At 42.4% G+C, this 24776-nt stretch overlaps 1 protein-coding gene across 2 annotated transcripts in view; it reads left to right on the top strand.

Moving 5' to 3' along the window:
* Window positions 1-23649: 23649 nt before the first annotated feature.
* MXI1 (MAX interactor 1, dimerization protein) overlaps window positions 23650-24776 on the top strand; it is a 76074-nt gene continuing 74947 nt past the window's right edge. For both annotated transcript variants that reach the window (XM_088670618.1, XM_035132468.3), the window contains exon 1: window positions 23650-24019. In XM_088670618.1, coding sequence (XP_088526744.1) covers window positions 23773-24019 — 247 coding nt within the window. In that variant the 5' untranslated portion in view covers window positions 23650-23772. The remainder of the gene's footprint in view (window positions 24020-24776) is intronic.

The raw sequence follows: 24776 nt of genomic DNA, 5'->3' as shown, positions 1-24776 counted from the left end.
TCTTTAGCCGATAGACATCTTTTCCTGAAAAGAAATCCAGTTCCAAAATGAAGGAAAACCAATTATACCAGCAGAAACCTTAATCTGCTCTTTATTTATTTATTTATAATTAAGAAAATTATGCATATTTAATTAGTGTAATTCTGGCAGCAGAATTGGCCTCCTGTCAAAATCTATTTATTTAGATCATTTTCTTGCCCTAAAACAAGGAATCAGGACAGCCATTAGGAAACAAGGTAGCAAATCCTGGCAGTAAAAAAATAATAACATAACATAAAAGCTCATCTCTTTATTTTTGTTACCTTGAACTAGAAAAAGAAAATAACTGGCCAGATGTGAAGATCTTATTAAGTGCCCATTTTGTAGATTTCATCTTGGACAAACATACTTCTATTGTTCCTGGGGAAAAGAGGATAATGGTCAAGGGATAGGCGGCATATTTGTCTGCCAAAAAGCACTCTCCATCAACTTCTGCTACTGGTGGAACAAAGAAGCAGGTCACTTTCAGGACTGTAAGACACAATCCAACCAAGTTAAACATACTTAAGTCAACTGAAATCAGCTCAATTCTACATTGTGTTGGTTGGCAAGGTAAAAAGTTGGTGTAAAAAGGATAATTCCTTGGATCCAAGTTTGGGGCAAAGAGTCTTTGGCGGGAGAACAACAGCAGAGATTTTAAATCGCAAAATATACAGCAAAGTAAAGCATGGAAATAAGCATGGACCTTTACAATATGTATTTCAAGTGAGTTCCAAAAATAATACCCTCTTCCCCCAACACAGGAAAAGTCCACACATTTAGTAAGTTAAAAACTGTTTATTTACCAAATCTCCAAAGGTCAGGCTCATGTGCTTTTCCATACATCAGTCAGAAAGGTTGCACAGACAGTGAAACTTAGTTTAATTTCAAATTATTGGTATGGGACGTCAAGAGTGACTTGTGAGAGCCATGCAGTCTGAGCTTGGAGTAACTGGCTAACACCTCCTCAAACATTGAGCTTCTCTGGTAGTCTGGTGGGGTAAACAAATGCCTGATTACCTAGTCTCTCTGAAAGTGATCTAAGGCTGGCAGGACAGCTTACTCTATGATCTTAACTCCTTAATGCATTTGTTAGACTTAAGCAAATTGGACTGTAGAGTTGGTGCTGGTGTATGATATCTTCCTTGACCCTCATCCCATAATGCCTTTGGGTGTCTGTTCTCAAATCAATCCTTCACAATGCAAAATGGCCATATGCTTAAAATTTCTCTTATTTTTCCTCATTTGTTTCTGCTAAGAACCCCAGGGCCCCTCAGTTGTCATTTGTTACTTTCCCCCTTACTTGTTCCTGTGCTGCTCTTTTATATCAGCAGAGAAACAATGAAGGACAAAGAGGAGAGGGGAAACTCAGGCAGCAGAATACCTTGGGCCATCTCTGGCCGGAGGCTGGCCTACTTCCCACCTGTACACCTGAACCTTTCCCCAAGTGCAACAGCACCCCGTTTTTCCCGTGCCCAAAGAAACTAGGGAAAAGCCAGGCGTGCCACACACAACATCCCCCACTACGGTCACCAATAATAATAAATTTTAAAAGTTCTGCAGATGGTCTCCCTTTGCCTAGTCCCAGCACACCAATGAGATCACTCCAACAGCACTGAGCAACGACAGTCCCTTTTCACCCAGACCTATGAGATCATCGCCATCTCTTTGCTGCGTAAAATCATCACAATGCATCTTTTCATGAAGCACGAAGAAGAGAGGGAGAGGAGGTCATCGAAAGCACCAAGAGGCTGGGATTCTTTTTTAAGGTCAGGGACCTTCTAGGGCTCGAGTTTCATGGCAAATGTGTTGGTGACAGAGTCCACACACACACACACACCACATGCCATCATTGTCATGAGGCAGCTTGCTTTTCTTTTCCCGTGTATTGAGGCCTGCTAATTGACAGTTGGTAAGCATGTCTCCAAAAGCCAGGGCCATGCATGTGTGAGAGTTGGAAAGGAGTGCAAGGACAGCGAGGGAGGGGGGGGAAATACTCTGAAGCGGCAGATGGCATTCTGCCACGTTCTCAAAGAATGGCTCGCCTGCATGTCTAGCTGTCTGCTTGAACCTTGCCACAAAGTGCAGACTGGCTGCCCAGACACTCGCAGACAAAATCAGTGTGGCAGGGAGGAGAAAAGTGGGGAGGGGGGGTGTTGAAGCCTCTCACAACATGGGGCATCGCTGAGCCAGGCAGAGGGACATTGCTCCCTTACTAACCATGTGGTACGCCAGGTAGAAGTGTATTTCAGAGGGTCAAGGGTAAAAAACAGCAACATACTGGTCATGGGAAACTGAGTTTGTTCTGGATGAGTTAAGAATCTGTTTTATCTTCCCTTAAGCATTATTCCCCATTGGCTTTTTTTTGAAAGGTTTTCCCCTTCTCTTCGCCCCACCCACCTTGCCCCTGCTGCTTGCATTTACATCCCCCTTTTCATTTTCCTCACAATAAATAAATGATGCCAAGGAGTTGCCCAGACTAGTTTTCTGCACGGCATGCATGCTAATGCCCTACACAATGGAGCCAAAGGGAGAAGATCTAGAATTTTCTGTGCCAATTGCCACAACAGGGGACAAGGTAGCTGAGGAGAATTCAGCTCAGCTTTATGCTACTTTCACTTATTGGACAGAACCATAGAGTCCTAGGAAGGAGGAGGAAGGGCTCATCCACACCTTTGCCTGATCTGTATTTTGATCATATTCTATATTGATTACTTTTTCTCAGGTCCAAGAGCTTTTCTCATTATTCCATGGCTGGGCCTTGCAAAACTCCGATCTTACCCACTGAATTGGATCTTATCAGAAACGCAGAGAATCTGAAGAGAGATTTTGCTTAACCAAGCTTCAATTCAGCAGGTACGATCGAATTTCCGCATGGAACATCCACGGAACAATAAATATATGTAATTATGTGGTTACAGTTGTCACATAATACTCTACATTTGTAAGAAATGGATAGTGTGGCAGCAGCTGCACTTTGGAACTCCCTGCCGATTGACACCAGGCAGGTGTCTTCACTTTACTCTTTGCAGCACCTGCTAAAAACATTTTTTGCTTAGGCAAGCCTTTCCAGACCTGTAGAACATTGACAGGTGTTTTAATCTGGTTTTCAGCTTATCATTGATTTTAATTATTTTGGGAAGGTTCTAAATTGTTCTCTTTTTTTGCTGATAATTTTGTTGTTTTATTCTTTTTGTATTCCGCTTTGAGGTTTCTTTTACAATCAAGTGATTTATACATTTTATGAAATAAATGAAATGGATGGATGAAAACTGACACACACTAAAAACATACCAAGCAATATAAAATATATTTATTCTCCATTCCACATTCAGCTCACAGTTGCATGTTCCACAGGAGATAAGTTGCCCGTGTTAAACTGCCTTCATGAGTCAACCACCTCAGGTTATTCCATCAGCTAATAGCTAATAGCGGAATCAGTTCGGATATTTAGCCTTGAGTTCTCAGGTATGATTTCTTGGTAGCAACATACATACATGTGTGAATGGGGAACTCTCCAACACTGCAGATGGTGCCTAAATATCTGAATTGCTTTAAAGAGCATTCCTGCAGCCCAGACATTTTATGACCCCTTTCTCCTTGCCTTTTAAGTGCCTCACTTCCACCGCGGCTCCGATGTATCGTAAGGAAATAATTGCAAGGTTGAAATGTTGCCTTCTCTTCCATTATTTGGTAACATAATATTACTTACACGTTGTACACAAGTGTATAATCAGATTTTTGAACCTCTAATTATATTCACTTGCCATTCCGCTTCATCCTGGACTAAACCTTAGGTACCACTTTTAAAATGAAAGGAAAAGAAGCCATGGACTAAAAAAAAAAGCAATGCCTTTTAAAAATTAGAGTACAAAGAAAATGGCAGGCTGTTAGTTTGGGTGTGTTCATAAGGAACTGCTCAACACTAGGTGCCATTTGCAGGAACAGCAGATTTTTAGGTACCATAGCCCAGGTCTGAAACCTCAGAAGAACCTGAGTCTACATGAGAAGGGGTGGCACGAAAGTCACCAAGATTATCAATAGTCTCGTGCCTTAGCGTCATGAAAATAATATAATGCCCATCATGTGACAGGAGTACAAGTCATTAAACACATGTGCCCCTCTTGTGTTCTGGTGCTACCTCTTAATGGGCAACTTCAATGTTCGCTGCTTGCTTATGGTTCTTTAAGCCAGACAACCCTTCCAGTGCGGGACAATCCTCCGACAGCCCTTTAAATAGAGGAGGCAATGTATTTATTTATTTCAAGTATATCACACCATCCCTCCAATGCGGCACTGGCAAAGACGGCGCGAGAAAGACAGGATGGTTTTGTGGAAGGCGACCCTGGGCAAGCCCGAGCGCTTCCTTTTATTGACAGGCATTTTGACAGTTAATGACAGTTAATGATTATCCTGTTAGCGTAACTTTCCACTAATGACAGCAATCTGTCTCCATACAAGGCAATGCTTCCTGTGCACGTCACTTTTGTAAACACCCCAAAACTTTCCCGCATGGTCTCCATTGCATACATCTCATGCACTCTGTCCATGCTCCTGTCACATGCCTACTCTCCAAATACCCCTCCTTTACCAGCTCATGACCCTCTCAGTAGTTCTCCAGGACCCTATTGTTCTCTCCCGACTTGCCTCTCCTTGTCCAGTCCTGACCTGTCAAATCCTGCTTCGTCTTGTCTTGCCTTGTTCTGCCCTGTTCTACTTCGCTCTGCCATGACCTGCTGCCCTGTAATGTCCCATTGATCCCTCCTTATTGATACGTGCTTCCTATCTTGACATTTAGCGTGGCTTGCCAACGCTACACTATTATGATTTATTCCTGTGCTTTGACAGGTGACAGCGACGTCACCCTGAAATCGCTACTTACACTCCAAGGAATTCAAAGAGGCATGCAAGCTTCTCCTGCTCCCCATTTCATCCTGTGAGGTTAGAAGTTTTAAAAGTGAGAGGCCCAAACACTGGGTCTCCAAGCCCTGATCCAGCACTCTAACCATTATACCACAGTATAATGATTCCAGGGGTACCAGGCACACTTACTAGGGTCTGTATTCCTTTTGGACAAAGCGGCACAGCAGAGACTGTGGTGTCTTTATGATACATGGTTTATTTACACAGCTCTTCTCGTGGTGTTTGATCAAATGAACTGCGGGGGGGGGGTGTTTCAACGCACCCAAACAGACTTTCCCAACTCTCTGCCATGTCCACCCCCATTGCCCACCCCCTCCACACACACCAGAAGTTGTGCTTGAGGTTGGGCTCTAATGGCGTGGCAATCAGACACAGCCGTGCCGCAGATGAAAAATTTGGAATATCTGTGTACTTTCCAGCATTGCATTTCAGAGCACATACCTCAACAGGCTTTAAGAGTCTAGCAGAATTTGAGATGCATATTGCTTGCTATATATAAAAATGTATTACACACACGATGACTTTATTAATATTTAATACATTTTAAACATAAGCATATGCCTTCTAAAAGTATATGCAGTGCAGTAAATAATTCCATTTCCTCTTTCTGAGTAATTATGCCAAACAAAGAGGGAACTTTAACCTGTTTTTATAAAGCTAGGCAATATATATAGTGATGTGATATATATATATATATATATATATATATATATATATATATACACTTATATATGTACTTTTATATCTATATCACACACACACACACACACACACACACACACACACACACACACACACATGACACATTCTTAGTGAGTATTATTGAAAACCATAACTGAAAAGTTATATTTTGTATACTGAAATGTGCTTATGCATAATCTGCTCTAGTGTATGTGTGTAAAAATATGAATATGTATGTGACACAAAGTTATAATTATGTGTTTTCTGATGGTATAGAATTATGGCCCCTTGTTAGTGTCTTGCCCATGTTTAAAAGCAAGATCGGACATTCACAGGAGCCAGCATGCATAGCAGGTTAACAAAAGATATAAAATTTGCCCAGAAAAAAAACCCAACCTGTTCTACAAAAGAGATCAGAACCTATAATCAGGGTGTCTAATATAATCTCATCTGAGCTGCCTGTTGATCCTACTAAAAGTTAGTGGGAAAGCTCAGCAACAAGAGCACACACTTTGCTTGTAGATAGTCTCAAACTCAATCCTTTTGCTAATGTGCTGTACTTGGTTTGATGCAGGCATGGCCAAACTTGGCCCTCTAGCTGTTTTGGGGCTACAGTTCCCATCATCCCTGACCACTGGTCCTGTTAGCTAGGGATGATGGGAACTGTAGTCCCAAAAGAGCTGGAGGGCCGAGTTTGGCCATGCCTGGTTTGATGGATGGGATCTCACTGAGCACCCAGCAAGGGCCAGGGTGGTAGGTCAAAGGTGCTGAGCCCCACTTCCCATACTGGCATTGCTACAGCTTACCTGGACAATGCTGGGGTGGGAGAGTGGTGAGGTTGGGGCTGTGAGGATGCCCTGGCTGGAGTGCTGGATTTGGTCCAGGTAAGCTGCAGCAACCATAGTGTCCCGAGGGCAGCCTTGCCCAACTTCATTGGCCACTAATGCAAGCACCAGATGAAACTCTCATCCCCAGTGGCAATCCCTGACCCATATGCGAGAGACATGTCTGGTTTTGCTGCTATTGGTTCACCATGGTGTTTCTTCTCTCTGCACTCCTCCCAGAAGTCATCCCTTCTCTGGTCAACAACTGGGCCTTTTGGTCAAAAGGGGCCCTTTGAGAATCTCTTTCCCAAGGCTTCCAAAAACCTGGATCCAGCACTGTGTGCAGGCCTGATTTATGTGAACTACTGAGCAGCAACCTCACATCCAAGCGCCTGCATTGCTTGATTAGCACATTTGTATTTATTTATTGAGAATAAATAACATTTGGGTTTTCTTACAGCAGATCCCATAACTATGGTACTTGCTCAGAAGTACGTCCCTCTGAGTTCAAAGGGGCTTGCTCCCAGGTAAATGGGCCTAGGACTGCAGAGTTAACACCGAATGAGAGCATGCTTCAGACATGGAACAATGGTAAGCAAACAAAATCCGTGACTCTCCCTCCCTCCCTCCCTCCCTTCTTTCTCCAGGCCTCCTCCTCCTCATCTAAGGGCTCATGAAAGAGGCTGAATTTAAAATGGTTTTGCTGGGCTAAGAAATCATTTCACAAAGTAGCACTAGGCTGAAAATGTTGCCACGTTTCTCTAGCCTGTAATTGAGCAAAGGTTTCATTTCCTCCCTGCTGACTGAAGCCTGTGGCTCCATGACCGGTAGAGCTGCTCAGATGACAAGTGCCACACTGACAGAATCTTTTACACTTTGCCCTTTAGACTTGCTGTGAGCATAGGTAGATGATAAGGTGGTTAAAAACGCACCTGAGCCTCATCTAGATCTGCAGTTGCCAGTAGCAGAGCAGCTGTTATGGAAGATTGCCCTAAAATTGCCCGCCTAGAGGCAGCCAAGCAACAGAGACCTCTATTCTGCAAAGAACTGGAAACCCACAAACGTTTACACTTACTATTATAAACAAAAAAAAACCAACCCATTGCCACCAAAATAGGGTTAAACTTGCTTGACCTGATTGCCAGTAGCCTGGCTAATTGCTATTCTTACATGGCCAGTTTTAAAAGAATAAGTTTGAGTGTTGTTTCATATGTTTATATGCATTAACATTTGCTCACATCTGCAAATTAGTAAGGACCCAGCATTTTTCTCTGGCGCAGGTGGAAACCCTCAAGCCTTGCTGAAATCAAGCAACACTCAAGTATCATCTTAGTTGCTTTTATGAAACTGGGGCTTGGGCTAAGGAAGTTGTGCTCCATTTGTATGCAGTGTGTCTTTGTGTCTTCTAGACTGCAATACCATGCACATTCGCCCGGCAGGAGTAAGCCGCATTACTGGAACTTACTTCTGCATAAACATGCCACAACTATGCTGTCAGAAATGGTTTTTACAATGGCTTTTAGCTTTGTGTGAAACTTTGCCTGTTTACTAGGCCTGTTTACTTTAAAAAAAACCCACTAACAACAACAACAACTACTACTACCACCTGATTGGATACAGTGGTGTGCCAAATGCCTCTGGTAGTGAAGCCCTACACATGTCTACTCAAAAGTCCCATTGGGTTCAGTGGGGCTTAGCCTTCATTGAGCCATCACAGCCTGCAGCTATTGATAGACCTGTATTCCATGAATTTATCTAATTGTTGCTGGTTTTTAATCTTGATAAACCATGTATTCTGAACAGATCAACACTAGAGCAGGGTGTTGGTTCTTGGGGGCAGAGTCCTTTTGAGCCCCCTCTATATTTGAGGGGTAGGTGCCATTCTTGCCCATGTCCCCAAAATGCAAAGGCAAAGCGCCAAGCGGGGCATGGCTCCAGAGGCTGACTCCTCCTTCCCCTCCTGCTGCTGCTGCTGCAGAAGGGAAGGAGGGTTCAAGTAGCCTCCTGCTGCTGGTAGTCCCAAGAGGAGGAGGAGGAGGAGCCGCTGCTGTGTTTGGCTCCGCCCCTGGAATTTCTCAATAGAATGTTCCACTCATGCTAGACTGCACAGTTATTAAAGCTGCCCCTTTGTCTTAGAAGGATAGTTCTCAAAGTTCTGTAAGACTAGGTGTTTTCTGGAAAGTAAACCTAAAGCTCCTTACTATTTAATATTTCTAAAGTTGGGCTTAATGGGAGGGATCACTGCCAGTTTGCTTTATAAATCCATCCAAATAGAAGGATAGCTTTGTGATGGTAGCCTAGCATAATTCTTGGGATGGGGCAGGGGGGTTATATATAAGAAAGTATCTGTCAGAAAGGAAACCCCCTTCTCTACCTCGGTCCATCACCAAAACCATCTAGGTTAATGGCTACCATCGCATCTCATGGCAATGAATTCCAAGAATTAATTATGCACTGCACAATCAAATTCTGTTGCATAAGCAAGTATGTGCTATAATCAGTACCCATTGACAGAATGGTAAGACCACCTGGTTTGATTTTATTTTAGCTCGTCTTCTGTGATTAACAATAGCAACTAAACACAATACAGGTTTTTAAATGAATTGGAAAACTATATGAATTAGCAATTGACCAAGAATCTGATAAAAAATAAAATCAGTAAATATTGTTCCCTACAACATGGGAATAATAACATGCTAAATACTTGCTTCCCTTGGCAGAATGTTGTGCCTACCAAACCAATTGTGATGCCCTAGAAGGGGTCTGCTCCAATTTTCACCTGAAAGGGCTCTGAAACGCTGCTATAAAATAAAGCTGTGTTGAGGAAATGGATCTTGTTACATAATGACCCACATCCCTTGACTGAGTCCCCCAGAAACATGGCAGCCTAACAGACATAAGATATTGGGGGACAGTAAGAGATTCACTCCTAAATAAATGAATGTGTTCTTCTAATTATACTGTACAGTTCCAATTTGTATTTGAGGAGGACATTTCCATAATAGCAAAATTGGAGCGGTTGGGGGGCTAATGACACAGATTGGTCCCGAGGTTTCATTTCTTTGTTACAAAAGTCCTTGCAATGGCAGCACTTTGATGTTGAACAGCATGGCAACGTGCACTGTTTGTAACACGCATTTTCTCCAGTTCTCCACAGTGGGTATGAAATCAGCTCACTGGCTCCAGTTTAGACTGCTGCACTGTTTCTAAGGCCTAGACTCCTCCTTATTTCTTCCTCTTCTTTCTTTTATCTTTTTTTCCAGCACCACACATATCAACCAGTACGGTAAGTGTTTCTCTGCTATAGAATAGGAGAGTCTGCAAACAACTGATAAGTTTGATGCCCTCGGCAGCTGCTTTTGAAAAAGGAAAAAGAAACCATTTCAAAATAATCTGGCTTCAAATTCAGATCATGCTATAGGAAGATTTGAACTATTGCCTAGAGTGGCATTGGACTGGATGGGGGTCAATAAACTGGTAAGACAGAGTTGGTGCCTGGTTTATTGGGAATGGGGTAGCATTTCACCTTAAGATCTGTAGGTTCAATCCGATCTGTCCCTGTCTTTTTGGGCTCAAGTGGCCTTGGTGGCATTCAACCCCTTTCATCAGCTAAAACTGGTGCATGCACTAGTTGTGACCTCATCTGGGCAGAGATAGCCTAGCCACAATTTTTCATGCTCCTTTTAGACTATTACAAAACGCAGTCTCTGGGACTGCCCTTGAAGATAGTTCAGACAATATAATTAGTACAAAACATAGCATCTAGATTACGTACCTGGCATATGGCACTCTTCTTCCAAGCCTTGAATGAGTTCCCTGGGTCCCAGTCCATTTCCAGGTTCAATGACAACCCCCTCCCCCCCTGCCTGGTTATCGGTTTGTTTTGTTCTGTTCTTGTTTTTACTATATGTTTTGTGTTTCTATCTTATACAGTGGTACCTTGGTTTACAAACACAATTGATTCCAGAAGTCTGTACTTAAACTGAAGCATACTTAACCTGAAGCGAACTTTCCCATTGAAAGTAATGGAAAGTGGATTAATCCATTCCAGACAGGTCCGTGGAGTACTCTACCTGAAGCGTACTTAACCCGAAGTATGAGTGTAATTGGTTCTGGAAGTCCGTACTTAACCTGAAGCGTACTTAACCTGAAGCGAACTTTCCCATTGAAAGTAATGGAAAGTGGATTAATCCATTCCAGACAGGTCCGTGGAGTACTCAACCTGAAGCGTACTTAACCCGAAGTATGAGTGTAATTGGTTCTGGAAGTCCGTACTTAACCTGAAGCGTACTTAACATGAAGTGAACTTTCCCATTGAAAGTAATGGAAAGTGAATTAATCCATTCCAGACAGGTCCGCAGAGTACTTAAACTGAAAATACTCAAACCGAGGCGTACTTAAACCGAGGTATGACTGTATTGTTATGCTGTGAACCACCCTGAGATAAATAAATAATAATGTCAAATACTGGTTTTAACTTTAAAAGCCCTAAATGACTTTGGAGCAGGGTCCCTCAATAATTACTTTCTCCCTTATGTGCCGGTCTCTTCATCATAGGCCCTTCTGTAGTCCCCACAGATGTTAGGTGGATTATGACGCAGGACAGAAACCCAGACACGTCCCATAATAAGCCATTGCAATGTATGAAAAGCCACAACCTGGAACCCTGGCAAACTTGAAATTGCCAATTTAATTCATATTACACTGATGTTTGGCGAAATGTACAAAATTTCCCTAGAGCCTTGAGAGGGCAGTGCAGAAAACAGATATATTATCTTATATTGCCAAGCAAGAAAGACGCAGATACAATCAGATACAAATGTGCTGCAGTGTAGTCCATTTATAAATTGTTTCCCATAGATTATCACAGTAAAAACAATTCCATATTTTAAAAACTATTTCAAATCCAATACAGCCCTCCTGTTCATGCAAGGACTTCCACTCCCTCTCGTCTCTCCATGTACCCTTCTGCCCCCCAAATCTACTCTGAAGGGTTGAGGGAGCCCCAGTGCAGATTTGAGAAGGCGAAGGGCAGGAGGGGAAGTTGCATTGTGCAAGCAGAAATCCTTGCCTTACAGGGATAGCATTGTTGAATCTAACCCGCAGACAGCGATGAAAATATATATGCATCTGTGCACACATGCATTCTCTCTCTCTCTCTCTCTCTCTCTCTCTCTGTGTGTGTGTGTGTGTGTGTGTGTAGATTACTAGTTAGTGTAGATTACTAGATAGTGAAACAAGACTCTTGGTTGATAATCATAGCTAAACTAAAATTGTTCAAATAATCCACTTCCCTTCCCTTGAACAACTGAAGTGAGCAAAGCGACAGGAAATAAGGAAAGGTCAGATTTGCATGCTTTGTTTGTTTCCTTAGATTTTCCATAGTTGTGAACTGAATGTCCAGCATTTGAAGATCAAGTTCACCCTTTAGGCTTGCAGTTGCAACACTCTTCAGAATAAGAACTCAAATGGGGCCTTTGTAAAGAAATAGATATACACGAAACCATGATGTCTTCTCCCTGCTCTTGAGTGATGTCAAATGACCTCTCTACCCTCCAGCCTAAGCCACTTTTCCAGACAGTGGATCAATCACTGTATTCCTAGGAGTGGTGTAAAATTCACCTTTTAGCAGACGGAGTTTGGCCCATCTCACTAGGGACCCGAGCCGTGGACACTCAGAGCATCATTACATCAACCTAAGAGGAGAGCTGATTCCATCTGCAGTGTAAAGAGACACCAAACTATTCATTTCTCCTCTCTTTCTCTCTCTGTGTCAGTTTAAAATCCTTTCATTCATTATATAGTACTTTGCAAACCATAAACAGCTTAAGAAAGAATACTCTTCCTAAAAACAGTTTGGCCTAATCAAAACAAGTCTCATGGAAGACTGACTTAAGAGTAAGTAGGCTAGTCAAAGTGATTTGTCAATCTCAGCTTTAATGTGCAAAACATTTTCTAATCCTCCTGTCATTCAGCCTCCCAATAGTCTGTCATTCCCATTTTCTCTCATGGGATGCTGAACTCTGAGGGCCAAATGAGATGTGGCAACAGAGATGTATGAATCTCTCTCAGCTCTCTCTAAACTTTTGGAAGTAGCAGCCACTGTGTGTGCATGTGGAGCATAGGGGAAGGGTATTGTTTTTTTACCAGACAGCATCCTGGAACCCACATAAGGCACATGTCACCCAGTTCACTGCTCTTAAGTGGAAGTGGAAGTGCTAGGAAGTGCTAGGAACGTGATGAAATCCATCTCACATTGAATACAATGGGGCTTTGAGGAGGGGGCTTCACCTTTTGCTGGGTTGGACCCATTATTTATTTTAAAGGTCTGCACCCTTGCATAATTATAAGCCTGTATAAGCAAAACAAGCTGAAAAACAGGATCAGACACACAATTATTGTGAGAATCACTGTACAAAATGGCAGATCAATCAAATGCATTCTGTAATTCTGTAAATCCATGGGAGGGATAATTTTTTTAAAAAATAAAAATTCACCAGGCACTTCAGGGATGGGGGGGGGGGGGACTGAGACAGGTATGTTTCCGTAGGGAGTTTTCATTTATTTGTGCATTTATTAATGCATTTATTTATCAATTTTATATTCCGCCCTTCCTCCCAATGGAGCCCAGAGCAGCAAACAAGTGATAACAACATCTTTACAAACATCTTGTCGTCTTTCCTGCCCTGAACAAAAGCTGTGTGTTTTGTTTTGTTTAATTGCCCCCAGCTTTTTCATTTAAACCCTTCCTTACTTGGGAGTTTGTATCACCAGTGGGTGTTTTTTTTCTGGGAGGACACGGGTATGCATACCCCTAAACATTTTGTGAATCTAAGTTTGGCCTCATTGAGGGGCAGTTTCTAAATATGAGTAGGAAAATGAAAGTACCCCTAAACATTTTTTTTAAGCACTGAGCTTTCTGGCACTTGCTACTTATTATGCCTAGGGCTGTGATGCACAGCTGCGATCAAAATCTACAATCTTTTCCAGCTTTTGTATTCTGCATTATGCTGTTATTGCTTTCATATCATTAGAGTGTTTTTGTTTTGTTTACTGCACCAATGTATTTTGTTTGAAGCTGTTTCATTGATGGAGATTATAAAGTGCCCTGGGAATACCTATCAATCCAGCAGGGAAGGTGTGGCATAACAATCACGGAAACACATAAAACAAATGAAGGCTCAAAGGGGCCACAACAGAAAAGTCCCTGTCACTGGTGGCCATCCACCCAGCCCCTGAAGGGGGAGGGGTGGGAACTGGAGAAGGGCCTCAGCGGATGATGGCAGTAAATGCACACTCTTGTGCCTCCGCATTTGCTCAAGTAAGAGATCATCATGGCCAGTGTACTGTCCTCTGAATCATTTGCAAGCGGACTCTTTAATGGATGTATTTACCTATGCCCTGGAAGAGAGGCAACTGGACACTTGGGAAATCAAAGCTATTTTTAGTATGTTGCTACATTTTTATCCTATTCCTCTTGGTCAGGGCTTTCCCCACTTCCATCCTCTCAACTAGGGATTGGGCAGAAATTCGATTCAGTTTGCATCTGAAGGGGATCTCATCAAATTCACACTTTGTGAGAAAAATATATGAACTGAAACACAGCCATCCTTCAAAATCCGCCCTCCCCAAGCAGTGTGTACAGAAAGGGTATAAAGTGTACACATGCTAGTGAAAACAGTGAAATGACTTCATATTGGGGGCAATATTTACGGGGGGATTCCTTTGGGGGCGATTCCCACCCCAAGCCCTAACTTGAGCTTCCAGGAATTGAATCTGAGATTTTCTGCATGCAGGGCAGATGGGCCATCACTCTGCTATGGCCGTTCCCATAGAATATCTTTACATGGTGAACTTTGTTTAGAGTCTTTAATCTTCTGAACCTCTTTCCTTTTCACATTGTTTGTTTCAATATTGTTGTTCTGTTAGGATGTAGTTTCAATGAACATTTTAATTTCTGTAAGCTACTCCGAGTAACTGAGCTTATTAAATAAATAGGGCAGGATTGAAAACTTGGAATACATAAATAAAAAAATAAAGAATTACTTCTAAAGAACACCTGTACCTTATTTAGACATATAACAGCAGCATTATGCAGCAATGTATGGCAAAATCTGCAAAGGCTGAGTTTATAAGGTTTTGTTCATTTCACATTTTGATAGGAATTTCACTGCCTCCCTCAATGGACACTGCCATAGCGTTTGCTTCTACATTCTTAAGGGTGGGGTGCACTTCGTGTTCTTCACAGTATTTGAGAATGAGTCACAGAGAATGAACTACCCATCACTCTCTGAAAAGGAATTTCCTTCATACAAAGAACTGAGGTCAATCTGTGATGGAGTGAGAAGCCAATAGATCGTAGATGGGGCATTAAAGTAAACTTTAGTTTCCACAGCTGCCTTCTGGCAGCCTGGTTGTGTAAATGCATTTTATGGAGCAAATAGCAGCTGTTGACCCCACTGCAATTAAAGCTGTATCTTAAGCTAGGGCAGAGGCAGAGGCATTCAGCACTGTCTTATAGGCTCTTGCAAACCCTGTCAGATCGCCTTCCCCAACCTGGTGCCCAGCAGAGGTTTTGGGCCGGGCAGGGTGGGAAATGCTAAATAGTGCTGCCTGCTGAGTGCCAAGGCATTACAGCTACCTCCACATTTTGTACTCTAACTTTCTTCAGAAATGTCCAGTTGACTTAGCTTTCATTGTTGTTGTTGTTGTTTTTAAAAAAGAGTATGGGGCCCCTGCTAGCATGGGGCCTGGTACATGTGTACCTCTTGCACCTCCCTGTTAGCAGCCCTGAACATGAGTAATTCAAAATTTCTATCAGCGATATAAGACAAGAACAGTGAGGACACATCAGTGCCATACATTTAAAGCATTCTTATACAGTCCATGGAGAAGCCTGGGAACTGTAAAGTGCTGAGAATTGTAGCTCTGTGAAGTCAGTGCCAATGACAAGCAACAATTGTTGGAATCCTTTGGGAGAAGTCGTGACTATTGAAAAGATATAAGAAAATTCTGTTTCAAATTCGTGAGGTTGATGTGACCTAAATGTCAGGCACTGCACTACGAGGCGTGGGGGGGGGCATTGGGCACCACGGGGGTCTGTAGGGAGGCACCGGTCTTTAGTGCAGTGGCTGCTATGCATCTAGGGTTGGGATTCTGGGTGGCAGGGGGGCTTGTTGGTTCCTTGGTTTTTCGGGTGCTGCAGTGGGGCGGAGCCACTTCCAGTCCGTGAAATCAGCAACTGTCCTAAAAAACTGAGGCGGACCAATCTCAGTTTGCCCTCAGACAGCCCCCACCTGCCTACCCCGCTACTTACAATCAGTCCAAGGGGTTTCACTGTCTGTCTGCTTCCTTCTTCTTTGGTCTCAGTGTTAACTCCAGGGAGGGGGAGGGGGATAGAAGTAGAATTAATTGACTCTGCCTCCCATTGGCTCTGGTTCCACCTTCTGTTGGGGCTTGAAGCCAGACACCCAACTATTCCCCAGTGCGCACCAACCACCACTGAAGCGGGTGGAGGGATGTGTAGAAAGGCAAAATGGACAAACAGGTGAAGGGGAGGAAAGCATACAATGAAAGAGAGAGGTGGGTGGAGAGAGAGAGAGAGAGCTCTAGACAAAGTCCACCTAGTGATGACTATAGCTCCACACTCCCAGCACCCAGCCCTTGGCAGATCCCTACTGAGAGAATGTGAGCCTTCATTAAAAAAAATCATATCCAAGGCAAAATCTAGTGTGCTATTTCAGGGCTTCTTTACTGGCAGCTCAATATGCAACATTTCTTGACTTGATTGGCCAACAGTAAATATGGCCAGGATAGTCTAGTGTGGCTGCAATTTCCTCTTGTCAGTAGGATGTTAATTAACCAGCCATTGGCTCTGTCAGACATTGCACCTCAGGCTGTTCTGGTATTCCTTCTCCTGTACCTAAAATTCATTTCCTCTATTTTCAGAACCTCACCACGTCTTGCTGCCTCTTCACGTCCTGGGCCTTGGCACCTGTCCTTCAGCTTTGCTTGGAACTTAACCTAGTTCAGATCTACTGCCTTCCCCTGAAAAGGGGATATATCAACCTTTTTTGATTCTATATATCTGAGGTTCCACTGAAGCTGCTTGAGTTGGTTTTTCCTGGTTCCTACTCTGCTGGTGATTATTGACCATATTGATGGATTAAGGCCAGGGATGACAGATTGCTTGCCTCACCCTGAAAACTCCAGGCTCTGTGACAAAAAGACAAACGGTGAAGACACTTTTTAATGTAATTCCTTCATATTTTGCCATTGTTTTGTTCCTGTCCACATTTGGCCACAGCTGACTTTTCTCCTTTGCTTTTACTCTTCTTTGTTTGTAGAATGTAGCTTGTAAAACTTTTAGCTGGGCTCTCTAAAGCGCCGTGTATATTGATAGTACTCCAAGTACCAGAGAGAAGAAACAACCAGGCTAAGTGTCTCCCAAAACTATGACAAAAATTAAATAGCCCAATGATGACATCACTGCAAAAACAAACAAGGCCACCATTTTAATACCACTCACGTTGAATGCAATGAAGATTAACAGTATGTTTATTGCTTTTCGAAAACAAAACAAAAAAAACACCAGGTTGGTCTCCTAATGGAAAGTTGCAAACTTTACAAAACAGATTAAATTTGTGGGGGGAAATGTACAAAGATTTTTGAACAGAAGCAGAGCCAGTACTCTAGCTTCTCAACAGCTGGGCCACTGTTGCCTACCAGGAAGGGTGGGGCAGTAGGGAGGTTGGAATGGTGCAAATGCACCGCCAGAATCAATCTAGCACTCTTCCATGGCACCAACCTCCCTGCTGCCTCACCTTCCTCCCAGTAAGCAACAGCAACCCACCTGCAAGGAAGGTAGCTTAGTGGCCATACCCCAGCTGATGAGTCGTTTCTGGATTGGAATGGCGGTAACCCTCTAAGGAAAATAGGTGCTTTAAAGATGGGCCACTGGTAAGAAAGCACTGTCATTATTATGAAAAGCTTGGAAATATTCTTTGTACCCAATATTCACTTGCTTCCCGGAATGGCCTCCTAGAGGAGGTTCATCAGGCCTCAACGTTTCATTCTTTTAGGCTAGGGATGGGTGCCCTCCAGAGGTTTTTGGTCTACATAACTCACATCAATACTGACTGTTGGCCATGGTGTCTGAGGCTTGTGGGAGTTGGAGTCCAACAACATCTGGAGATAGCAGGTTCCCCACCCATTTTAGGTGCTGGACTAAACCATGGCTCTTCCAGAGCGCTTTCAGTTGATTGTTCCTCCTGACTTTGTTATACTAGTTACACTATGGCTCATATCATTTTATTGGTGCTACTTCATATATACATATATGTGTATATATGATGTGTTTTGAGGTATTGTGTGATTGTTTCTATATCTTTTCCAGTGCTATGATATCATCCTGAAGATGGAACAAGTAGAACAAGTACATAGTCTTCCAAATGTAGCCACACTAGACAGTTATGTAGAAGCACAAGGAGACTGGCAACTTTATTTTCAATGCCTTCACTAACAATATGCTAGCAACACATAACAACAATAGCAAGATAAAGTAGGTCTGAACTGTTACCCTCTCACTTTCCTGTGTTCAAATGGCATTGTTTCCACCCTGCTCACTTTTCAAATTCTGTCTCACGGGATTGTCATGATATGATTGCTGCAGTCAGCTGATACTGTATTAGAATTGCACATTGTGAATATATATATATATATATATATATATATATATATATATATATATATATATATATAACAAATAAGCCATTGAGTCTTTCATGATTTTAGTCAATTGTATGAATGAGAATTCAATCCAAGAGCTCTTTGTTGACTTACACAGGTTGGCCCTGTAACATCAAGTTTCAAGATCTTAAGGTTATGCAACAGTACCAGAGTCTGCACTTTCCCCTCACAATACACGTGCATGATGCATGAACACACATCCACACTTGCTCCAACTTGAAGTTGAAGCTGAACTTATCAACAGAAGCACATGGCAGCATTTGAGAGTGTGGCACTTACAGTACCGGCTAGTTTCTGCATTTTAGAACACATCGTTCTGTACTATTAATCCATCAAAACTGTCTGGAGTTGGAACAAAGACACCACTTTATTTATTATAGCACTCCCCTAGCAACATGTTCTCTGTGAAACCCAGGCCAAATCTACCAGGCCTGATCTATCCCCTACCTTAGTATGTGTGAAAACTACCGTAAGTGCAATGATATTTAGATCTGCAAAAAGCTAGGTCAAGTCTGTAGCAGCATTGAGACTTTGCAGTTCAGTTTACAAAGTTTTACTTTAATAGACTTGCTGATCCAGGCCACATTTGCGTGGTTTTTTTGACCAAGGCCCAGTTTTGATGAAATGCTGTATGCAAAATAGTTTGTATTATAATATACGGTACTAGCAGAAAGTGCCTCGCATAGCCCAGCACTGCTAGGGGGGCGGTGGGACCAGTGCAGTTTTGAAATCAGTGGTTAAAATCAGTGCAGTTCTGAAAGATTCAGTCCGCCGTCTTGATTAAATACAGCATGCAATTGAACCCAACAATAGACAAAAATCTCCTCTTTGATCTCAGGAACCGTCATGAAAATTTTGGCTACCGTCCTTCTTTGAATGAAACCAAGTCCAGCAGTTCCCAGGCCACTCACGGGGCAATCTGAAAAGAGAGATCTGGTCACAGTCCAAAGTCAAAGCACAAAAGACAAGGTCAAGGAACAGTCCAAGGTCAAAACAAAGGGCAGCCAGGGAGCTGGTACAAAGACATTCTAGCATTCTTTGCCACGAACTGGGGGCTTTTAACCAAGAACCTTTAGAGTCCCACCACCTACAGCAAAGTTGCAGACCATCTGGATTGCATGAAGAGTTTGGTCTACTTGTGACAAACAGCTTCCCCACAAATAGTACGGTATCTTACTCCTGAGGAGTCCTTGTTCTCCAAATGGGCACTCTAGTATCTGGTAGCTGAACGGGCCTGCATTTTTAAGGACTGGTGGTCCCCAGATTGGGTGGAGGCTCAGCCTCTGATTCTGTTCAGGGACCCTCGGTGTCTTGTAGAGGAGGTTGGGGTACTGTGACTCCTGAGAGACCTGTATCTCCTTGCTGTTCATTGTCAGAGTCTACTCCTCTGTAATGTTTGCTCTGGGGAATGCCAAGTGTTCCTCTGGAGAGGGGTCTTCCAGCAGCAGCCTAGCATTCAAATTATCGTCAGAAGTCTCCAAATCAGTGTAGTTTTGAAAGGATCAGTAGCCCATCTTGATTCAAAATGGTGTCCAATGGTATCCAAAAGCTGCTCCTCAACATCAGGAACCTTTGTGATAAATTGGGTGACAATATTTTCAGAGATGTACAAATCAGTGCAATTTGGAACATTTCTGTCTGCCATCTTGATTCAAAATGGCATGTGATGATATCTGAACTGATTCCTCTATCTTGTGAACTGATGTGCCAAGTTTGGCGACAAAATCTCAAGAGGTGTCCAAATAAGCGCAGTATGGAACGTTTCAGTGTGCCGACTTGATTCAAAATGGTATCCAATATTCAGACAAGCAGTTCCTCCACCAAGGGAACCCTTGTGCCAAATTGGATGGCAGAGAGGTGTCCAGAGCACAGAAAACAGATGGACAGAGAGACATGTCGATTTCCAAAATATGTAGTAGATTTGGGGACTACACAATATTTTGTTATAGGAAGCAGAAAAATCAATGTCTGTTTATTCATGTTAACCCCTTTTCTACACATATAAAATCACAAATGGTTACATCAAAAATATTACCAAACCCCCGGCTCATGTTATGCATCTGAATGGCAGCCATCCATTCTCTAGCAATTAAAAGACAGTCATCTCTGTAATATGCATTTTAATATAACCATTGTACTGGGCACACTTGTTTAAAAAGAGATAACAAAAACAGTGAGCGTTCAATGTCTGCTTCTGGAAATATATATCTAACATCAACACTGTGGTACTCAGTGTAGAAGATATGGTACACTCACTGCTGATTGAGGAAATAGTCCACATTAAAAGGTACATGAGGTCAATAATCAGGTATTAGTGGTAATAGGTAATTGTAACCATGGTCCAATTTTAATCAGGCATCAGAATCCCTCAATAGGTAATTCTGATATTTGTTTTAGCACCTCTGATAGAAAGGGAACATTGGTGTCAGAAGTATCCCTTAAACCAGGGGTTGGGAACCCTTTTTAGCCTGAGAACCACATTTCTACATGGGGAAATTTCCAGGGACCACACGTCAGTGTTGGGTGAAGTCAGTGGCAAAAATGGTCAGAAGAATGGATGTGACTCTTACCCTTGTACAATAGGCTACATGCCAGCCACACAAAACCCAGAAGTTTCTACATACACTAACATTTGGAACATGTGCAGAGTGGGGCAAACAAGATGATACTGGGTCTGAAAACCAAGCCTTACGAGGAGCAGTTGAGGGAGTTGGGGATGTTTAGCCCAGGGAAGAAAAGACTGAGAAATGATATGATAGCCATTTTCAAATTACTGAAGGGCTGTCACAAGGAGTAAGCTTGCTTTCCGCTGCTCTAGAAGGTAGGACCCAAAACAATGGATTTAAATTACAAGAAAGGAGATTCCGACTACACATTTGGAAGTTTCCGACAGAGCTGTTTGACGGTGGAAGAGATTACTTCAGAAGGTGGTGGACTCTCCTTCATTGAAGGTTTTGAAACACAGTTTGGTCATCTGTCACGTGATTCCTTGCATTGCAGGTGGTTGGACAAGAGGACCCCTGGGGTATCTTCTAATCTACAATTCTGTAATCCCATAATCTTTCCATTCACCATCAAGGAGGCATGATCACAGTTGAATGTCACCTTTTAAAAATGTATTTCTTCGCTTGTTTAAAAGCATTTATACTGTGTGCCACCTAGCATTTCAAAAATCTCTAAGCAATGTACAGCTTGGAAAACAAAACTATATATATATAAAAATGTAGAGGGTCCAAGTTTGTTAAAACACGGTATTCTCCCAAACCGCTTGCCTGATCACGGTCAAATTTGGCCACAACATCACATGGGTATAGGCGAGTGTTTCCATGCACATAGATTGGCCACATGTCACACCTGTTCCACGAAAACCAGGTAAAACCCACTGGTTTGGAACCCTGAAATCAGAGGGCTGGGGAAGCTGGGAAATAGAAGGCAGAAGAGGTTGCAACACAGCGCCCTCTAGCAGCGGCTACACTGGTACTACAGCTAGAAAACTTTGGGCCTCTATCGGAGGCTACACTGGTACTGCAGCTACTAGGCCGAATGGAGGCTCGCCTTTACACTAGGCTGAATGGAGGTGGGGACTCGCCTGGGTGTGGGTTGGGGGCAGGAGGGGACGGGATAGGTCATGGATCAGGACAGGGTGGGGAGAATCACAGGGATGAGCCACAGCAATGCATGGCCTGGCCAGCTAATATAGAATGAAAACATTAAAGCAAAAACACAGCCTAAAAACCAGTAAGACAGCCACATAAATGCACACAAAAATGAACAGAAATTCCTAAGATTCCATGATGTAAAAAGGGCGTTTCTGTATCACATTTATGAGTTTGTTTGTTTTAATAATATTTTGCCAATAAAGCAAATCAAAACCAGAGGACAAACTAGGAACCAGACCCAGGAAACAAGAACACACCACTTCTCAGGAAAACCTTGTTTTTCAGGTGAGGCATCGCTGGAACAGGAAACTTGTTATAGTCCTTTCTGCCCAGCAGCCCAGGAAGATCCCATCGCCAGCTTGGATGGGCAGAGTCAGTCCAGGGTCTGAAGGTACTGTACTGTACTTAAAGAAACTGCCGCCTGCAGTTCAGTGATTAACCACATGGAGCAGCTCCTGACAGTGCAGCATAAGAAATGATGATGCTTATATCATATGTGTGCTAAATTGCTGAATTTCTGTCTTTCATGTGGTAGTTCTGTGGCAGTCCTTCCTGATTATTGTTTATTTCACAATCAAGACTAAGTTGTTGCACAGTTGTTCAGAGGAACTGTGAGTCTTTTCTACAGCAAGTTCATGTGTTGTGGGGAAATGACACTTCTTTGGTCTTCAAACTACAACATCTTATCGGTTGGGAAATGTAAGAGAGAGAGAGAATTCAGAGGTGGAGATTATTGTGTTAGTTTTTCTACTTATGATGCCATTGTTTCTGTCCCAGATTTTAATATTCCTTTTTAAACAGCATACCTGTAGATTTTTTAAAAAATAGATATACCATTGTCATGTTGTGCTATATTTCATTCACACCAATAGGAAAATTCAGTGTACAACACCTTCCTATGCCCATCCCAGTTTTTTAAAAGCATTTTATATTTATGTTTCCATTTTTTAGAGATCAAGTGTTCCATGTACAGCTCAAATAAGCCTTTCAACATTTAGGAATAAGAGATGTTTGTCCTTATTTTCTAGCCATCTACTGCTACTTTTCCATTTTTTTCTTCAGTTTAAGCTGTGGGCTATGTCAACCAGCAAACAAATTCATATTTTACACTGTTTTGGTTTTTTTAAAACAAGAATTTTGAAAAAGAAAAAGCAAAACACCATAATACTGGCTTATCCAGGTATAAGTTTCTTAACGATTATGTGACTGACACTTGAAATGACAAAAGGGAAAGGTACGTGTTGTTCATTAGAAAATGAAAAATAATATGTTATAATTATTTCTACTTTTTCTAGATGCCCTTTGGCTTAACTTTTATTCCCAGTTGTAACACACCTTCATGTACATCATGTAACTTCATTTGCTCAAGTTTTTCCCTCCCTACCTTTGTACTGCACTTCCCTCCCCCAGTGGTTGACAGAGAATCAGACTGTAAGCTCCTTGGGGTCAGGGAACCTTTTTTCCCTATAAAGCACTGTGCAGGGATAATATGTGCTTTATTCCAATAGGGGTTTATGTTTTTTAAAAAATAAATAAAAAAATGTGGTTGAACCTCTGCTCAATCCTTTGAGTAAAACAGGGGAAAGAAAGAAAGAAAGAAAGAAAGAAAGAAAGAAAGAAAGAAAGAAAGAAAGAAAGAAAGAAAGAAAGAAAGAAAGAAAGAAAGAAAGAAAGAAAGAAAGAAAGAAAGAAAGAAAGAAAGAAAGAAAGAAATGAACTCCCATTTTTAATAGACAAGGAAAAAGACGAGCACTAGGACCTGCCCGGAGTCTTTGAATCAAGAGGTCCCTTGATTCATTCAATCTCTCCTAGACATACACACACACACTCTCTCACACACACTCACACAAACTGCAACAAGAGGAGGAAAGTCGGCCAAAAGGGCTTTAAAAATTTCAAAGTTTCCATTTGCAGAAGCAATGGGGAAACGTGGCAGGCCGAGGAAGGAATTCAAATGTGAAGAGGATGCTGTGGTGGAGCCTGGCGTAGGGCAGCCGCGGCAGCAGCAACTGCCAGTGGCAGATAATATGTCCAGGTGCCCGTTCAGTGACATTTTCAACACCAGCAGCGAGGACTCCATGGAGAAGATCAACACTTTCCTACAGAACGTGCAGATTTTGCTGGAAGCAGCCAGTTACCTGGAGCAAATCGAGAAGGAAAACAAAAGTAAGTGGAGTTTTGGTTATGTTTGGTTCCTTCTTCTGCTGCTCCTTAAAAATAAAAATAAAAAATAAATAAAAAATAAAGAGAGCCAGGCATGTGCGATGACAACAGAAAATGAAGAAAATCTTCATGAAGATGCAACAAGACAGAAAGAGAGAGAGCCGGGGCTACCAGATCAGGCTAAACTCTCGGTTAGTTTCTCCCTTACAACCACATCCCAGCAAATATATACGGTATTTCTTTTTTAATGCACCAAGAGATTTCGATTTTTTTATTTTTTTAAAAAAACACCCGATCGAATTAGAAAAAAACATTGTTTTTGTATAGTTCTCTCTCTTTTTAGAAACAGAAACAAAGCAAACCAGAACCCGTGCTATCCGTAAAGTGACCCAGAACAATGTCATCATGTTATATTTGCATCTTTGTGGCATGTTTTTCTGAGATCTCCCGTTCCCATAAAAGACTGGTAATGTGTCAAGGGGGGGGGGGAGAGAACAAAACTGGCCAAACTAGGGGCTGGTGTAGAGGGAGGAGGGGAGACAATGCAAAACAAACTTTATGCTCGGCTAGTAGACAAACGGAATACTTCGAAGATTTAAGCAGAAAGGAAAAGGGAGGAGGGAGCTTGTTTATATTTTTAAACTCTTGCACTCCTCCCCCTCCCTCCTCCGTCCAGAAACCCGAGCCGGATAATAAGTGTAAGGGAACAAAAGCGGGGTAGCCAAATAGACAGATACTGTATGTGCATTTCCCCCCTTCC

Source organism: Zootoca vivipara, chromosome 5 (assembly GCF_965207765.1).
Source record: "Zootoca vivipara chromosome 5, rZooViv2.hap1.1, whole genome shotgun sequence".
In the NCBI taxonomy this organism is placed as follows: domain Eukaryota; kingdom Metazoa; phylum Chordata; class Lepidosauria; order Squamata; family Lacertidae; genus Zootoca; species Zootoca vivipara.
This window is presented reverse-complemented; position numbering and strand designations above follow the sequence as displayed.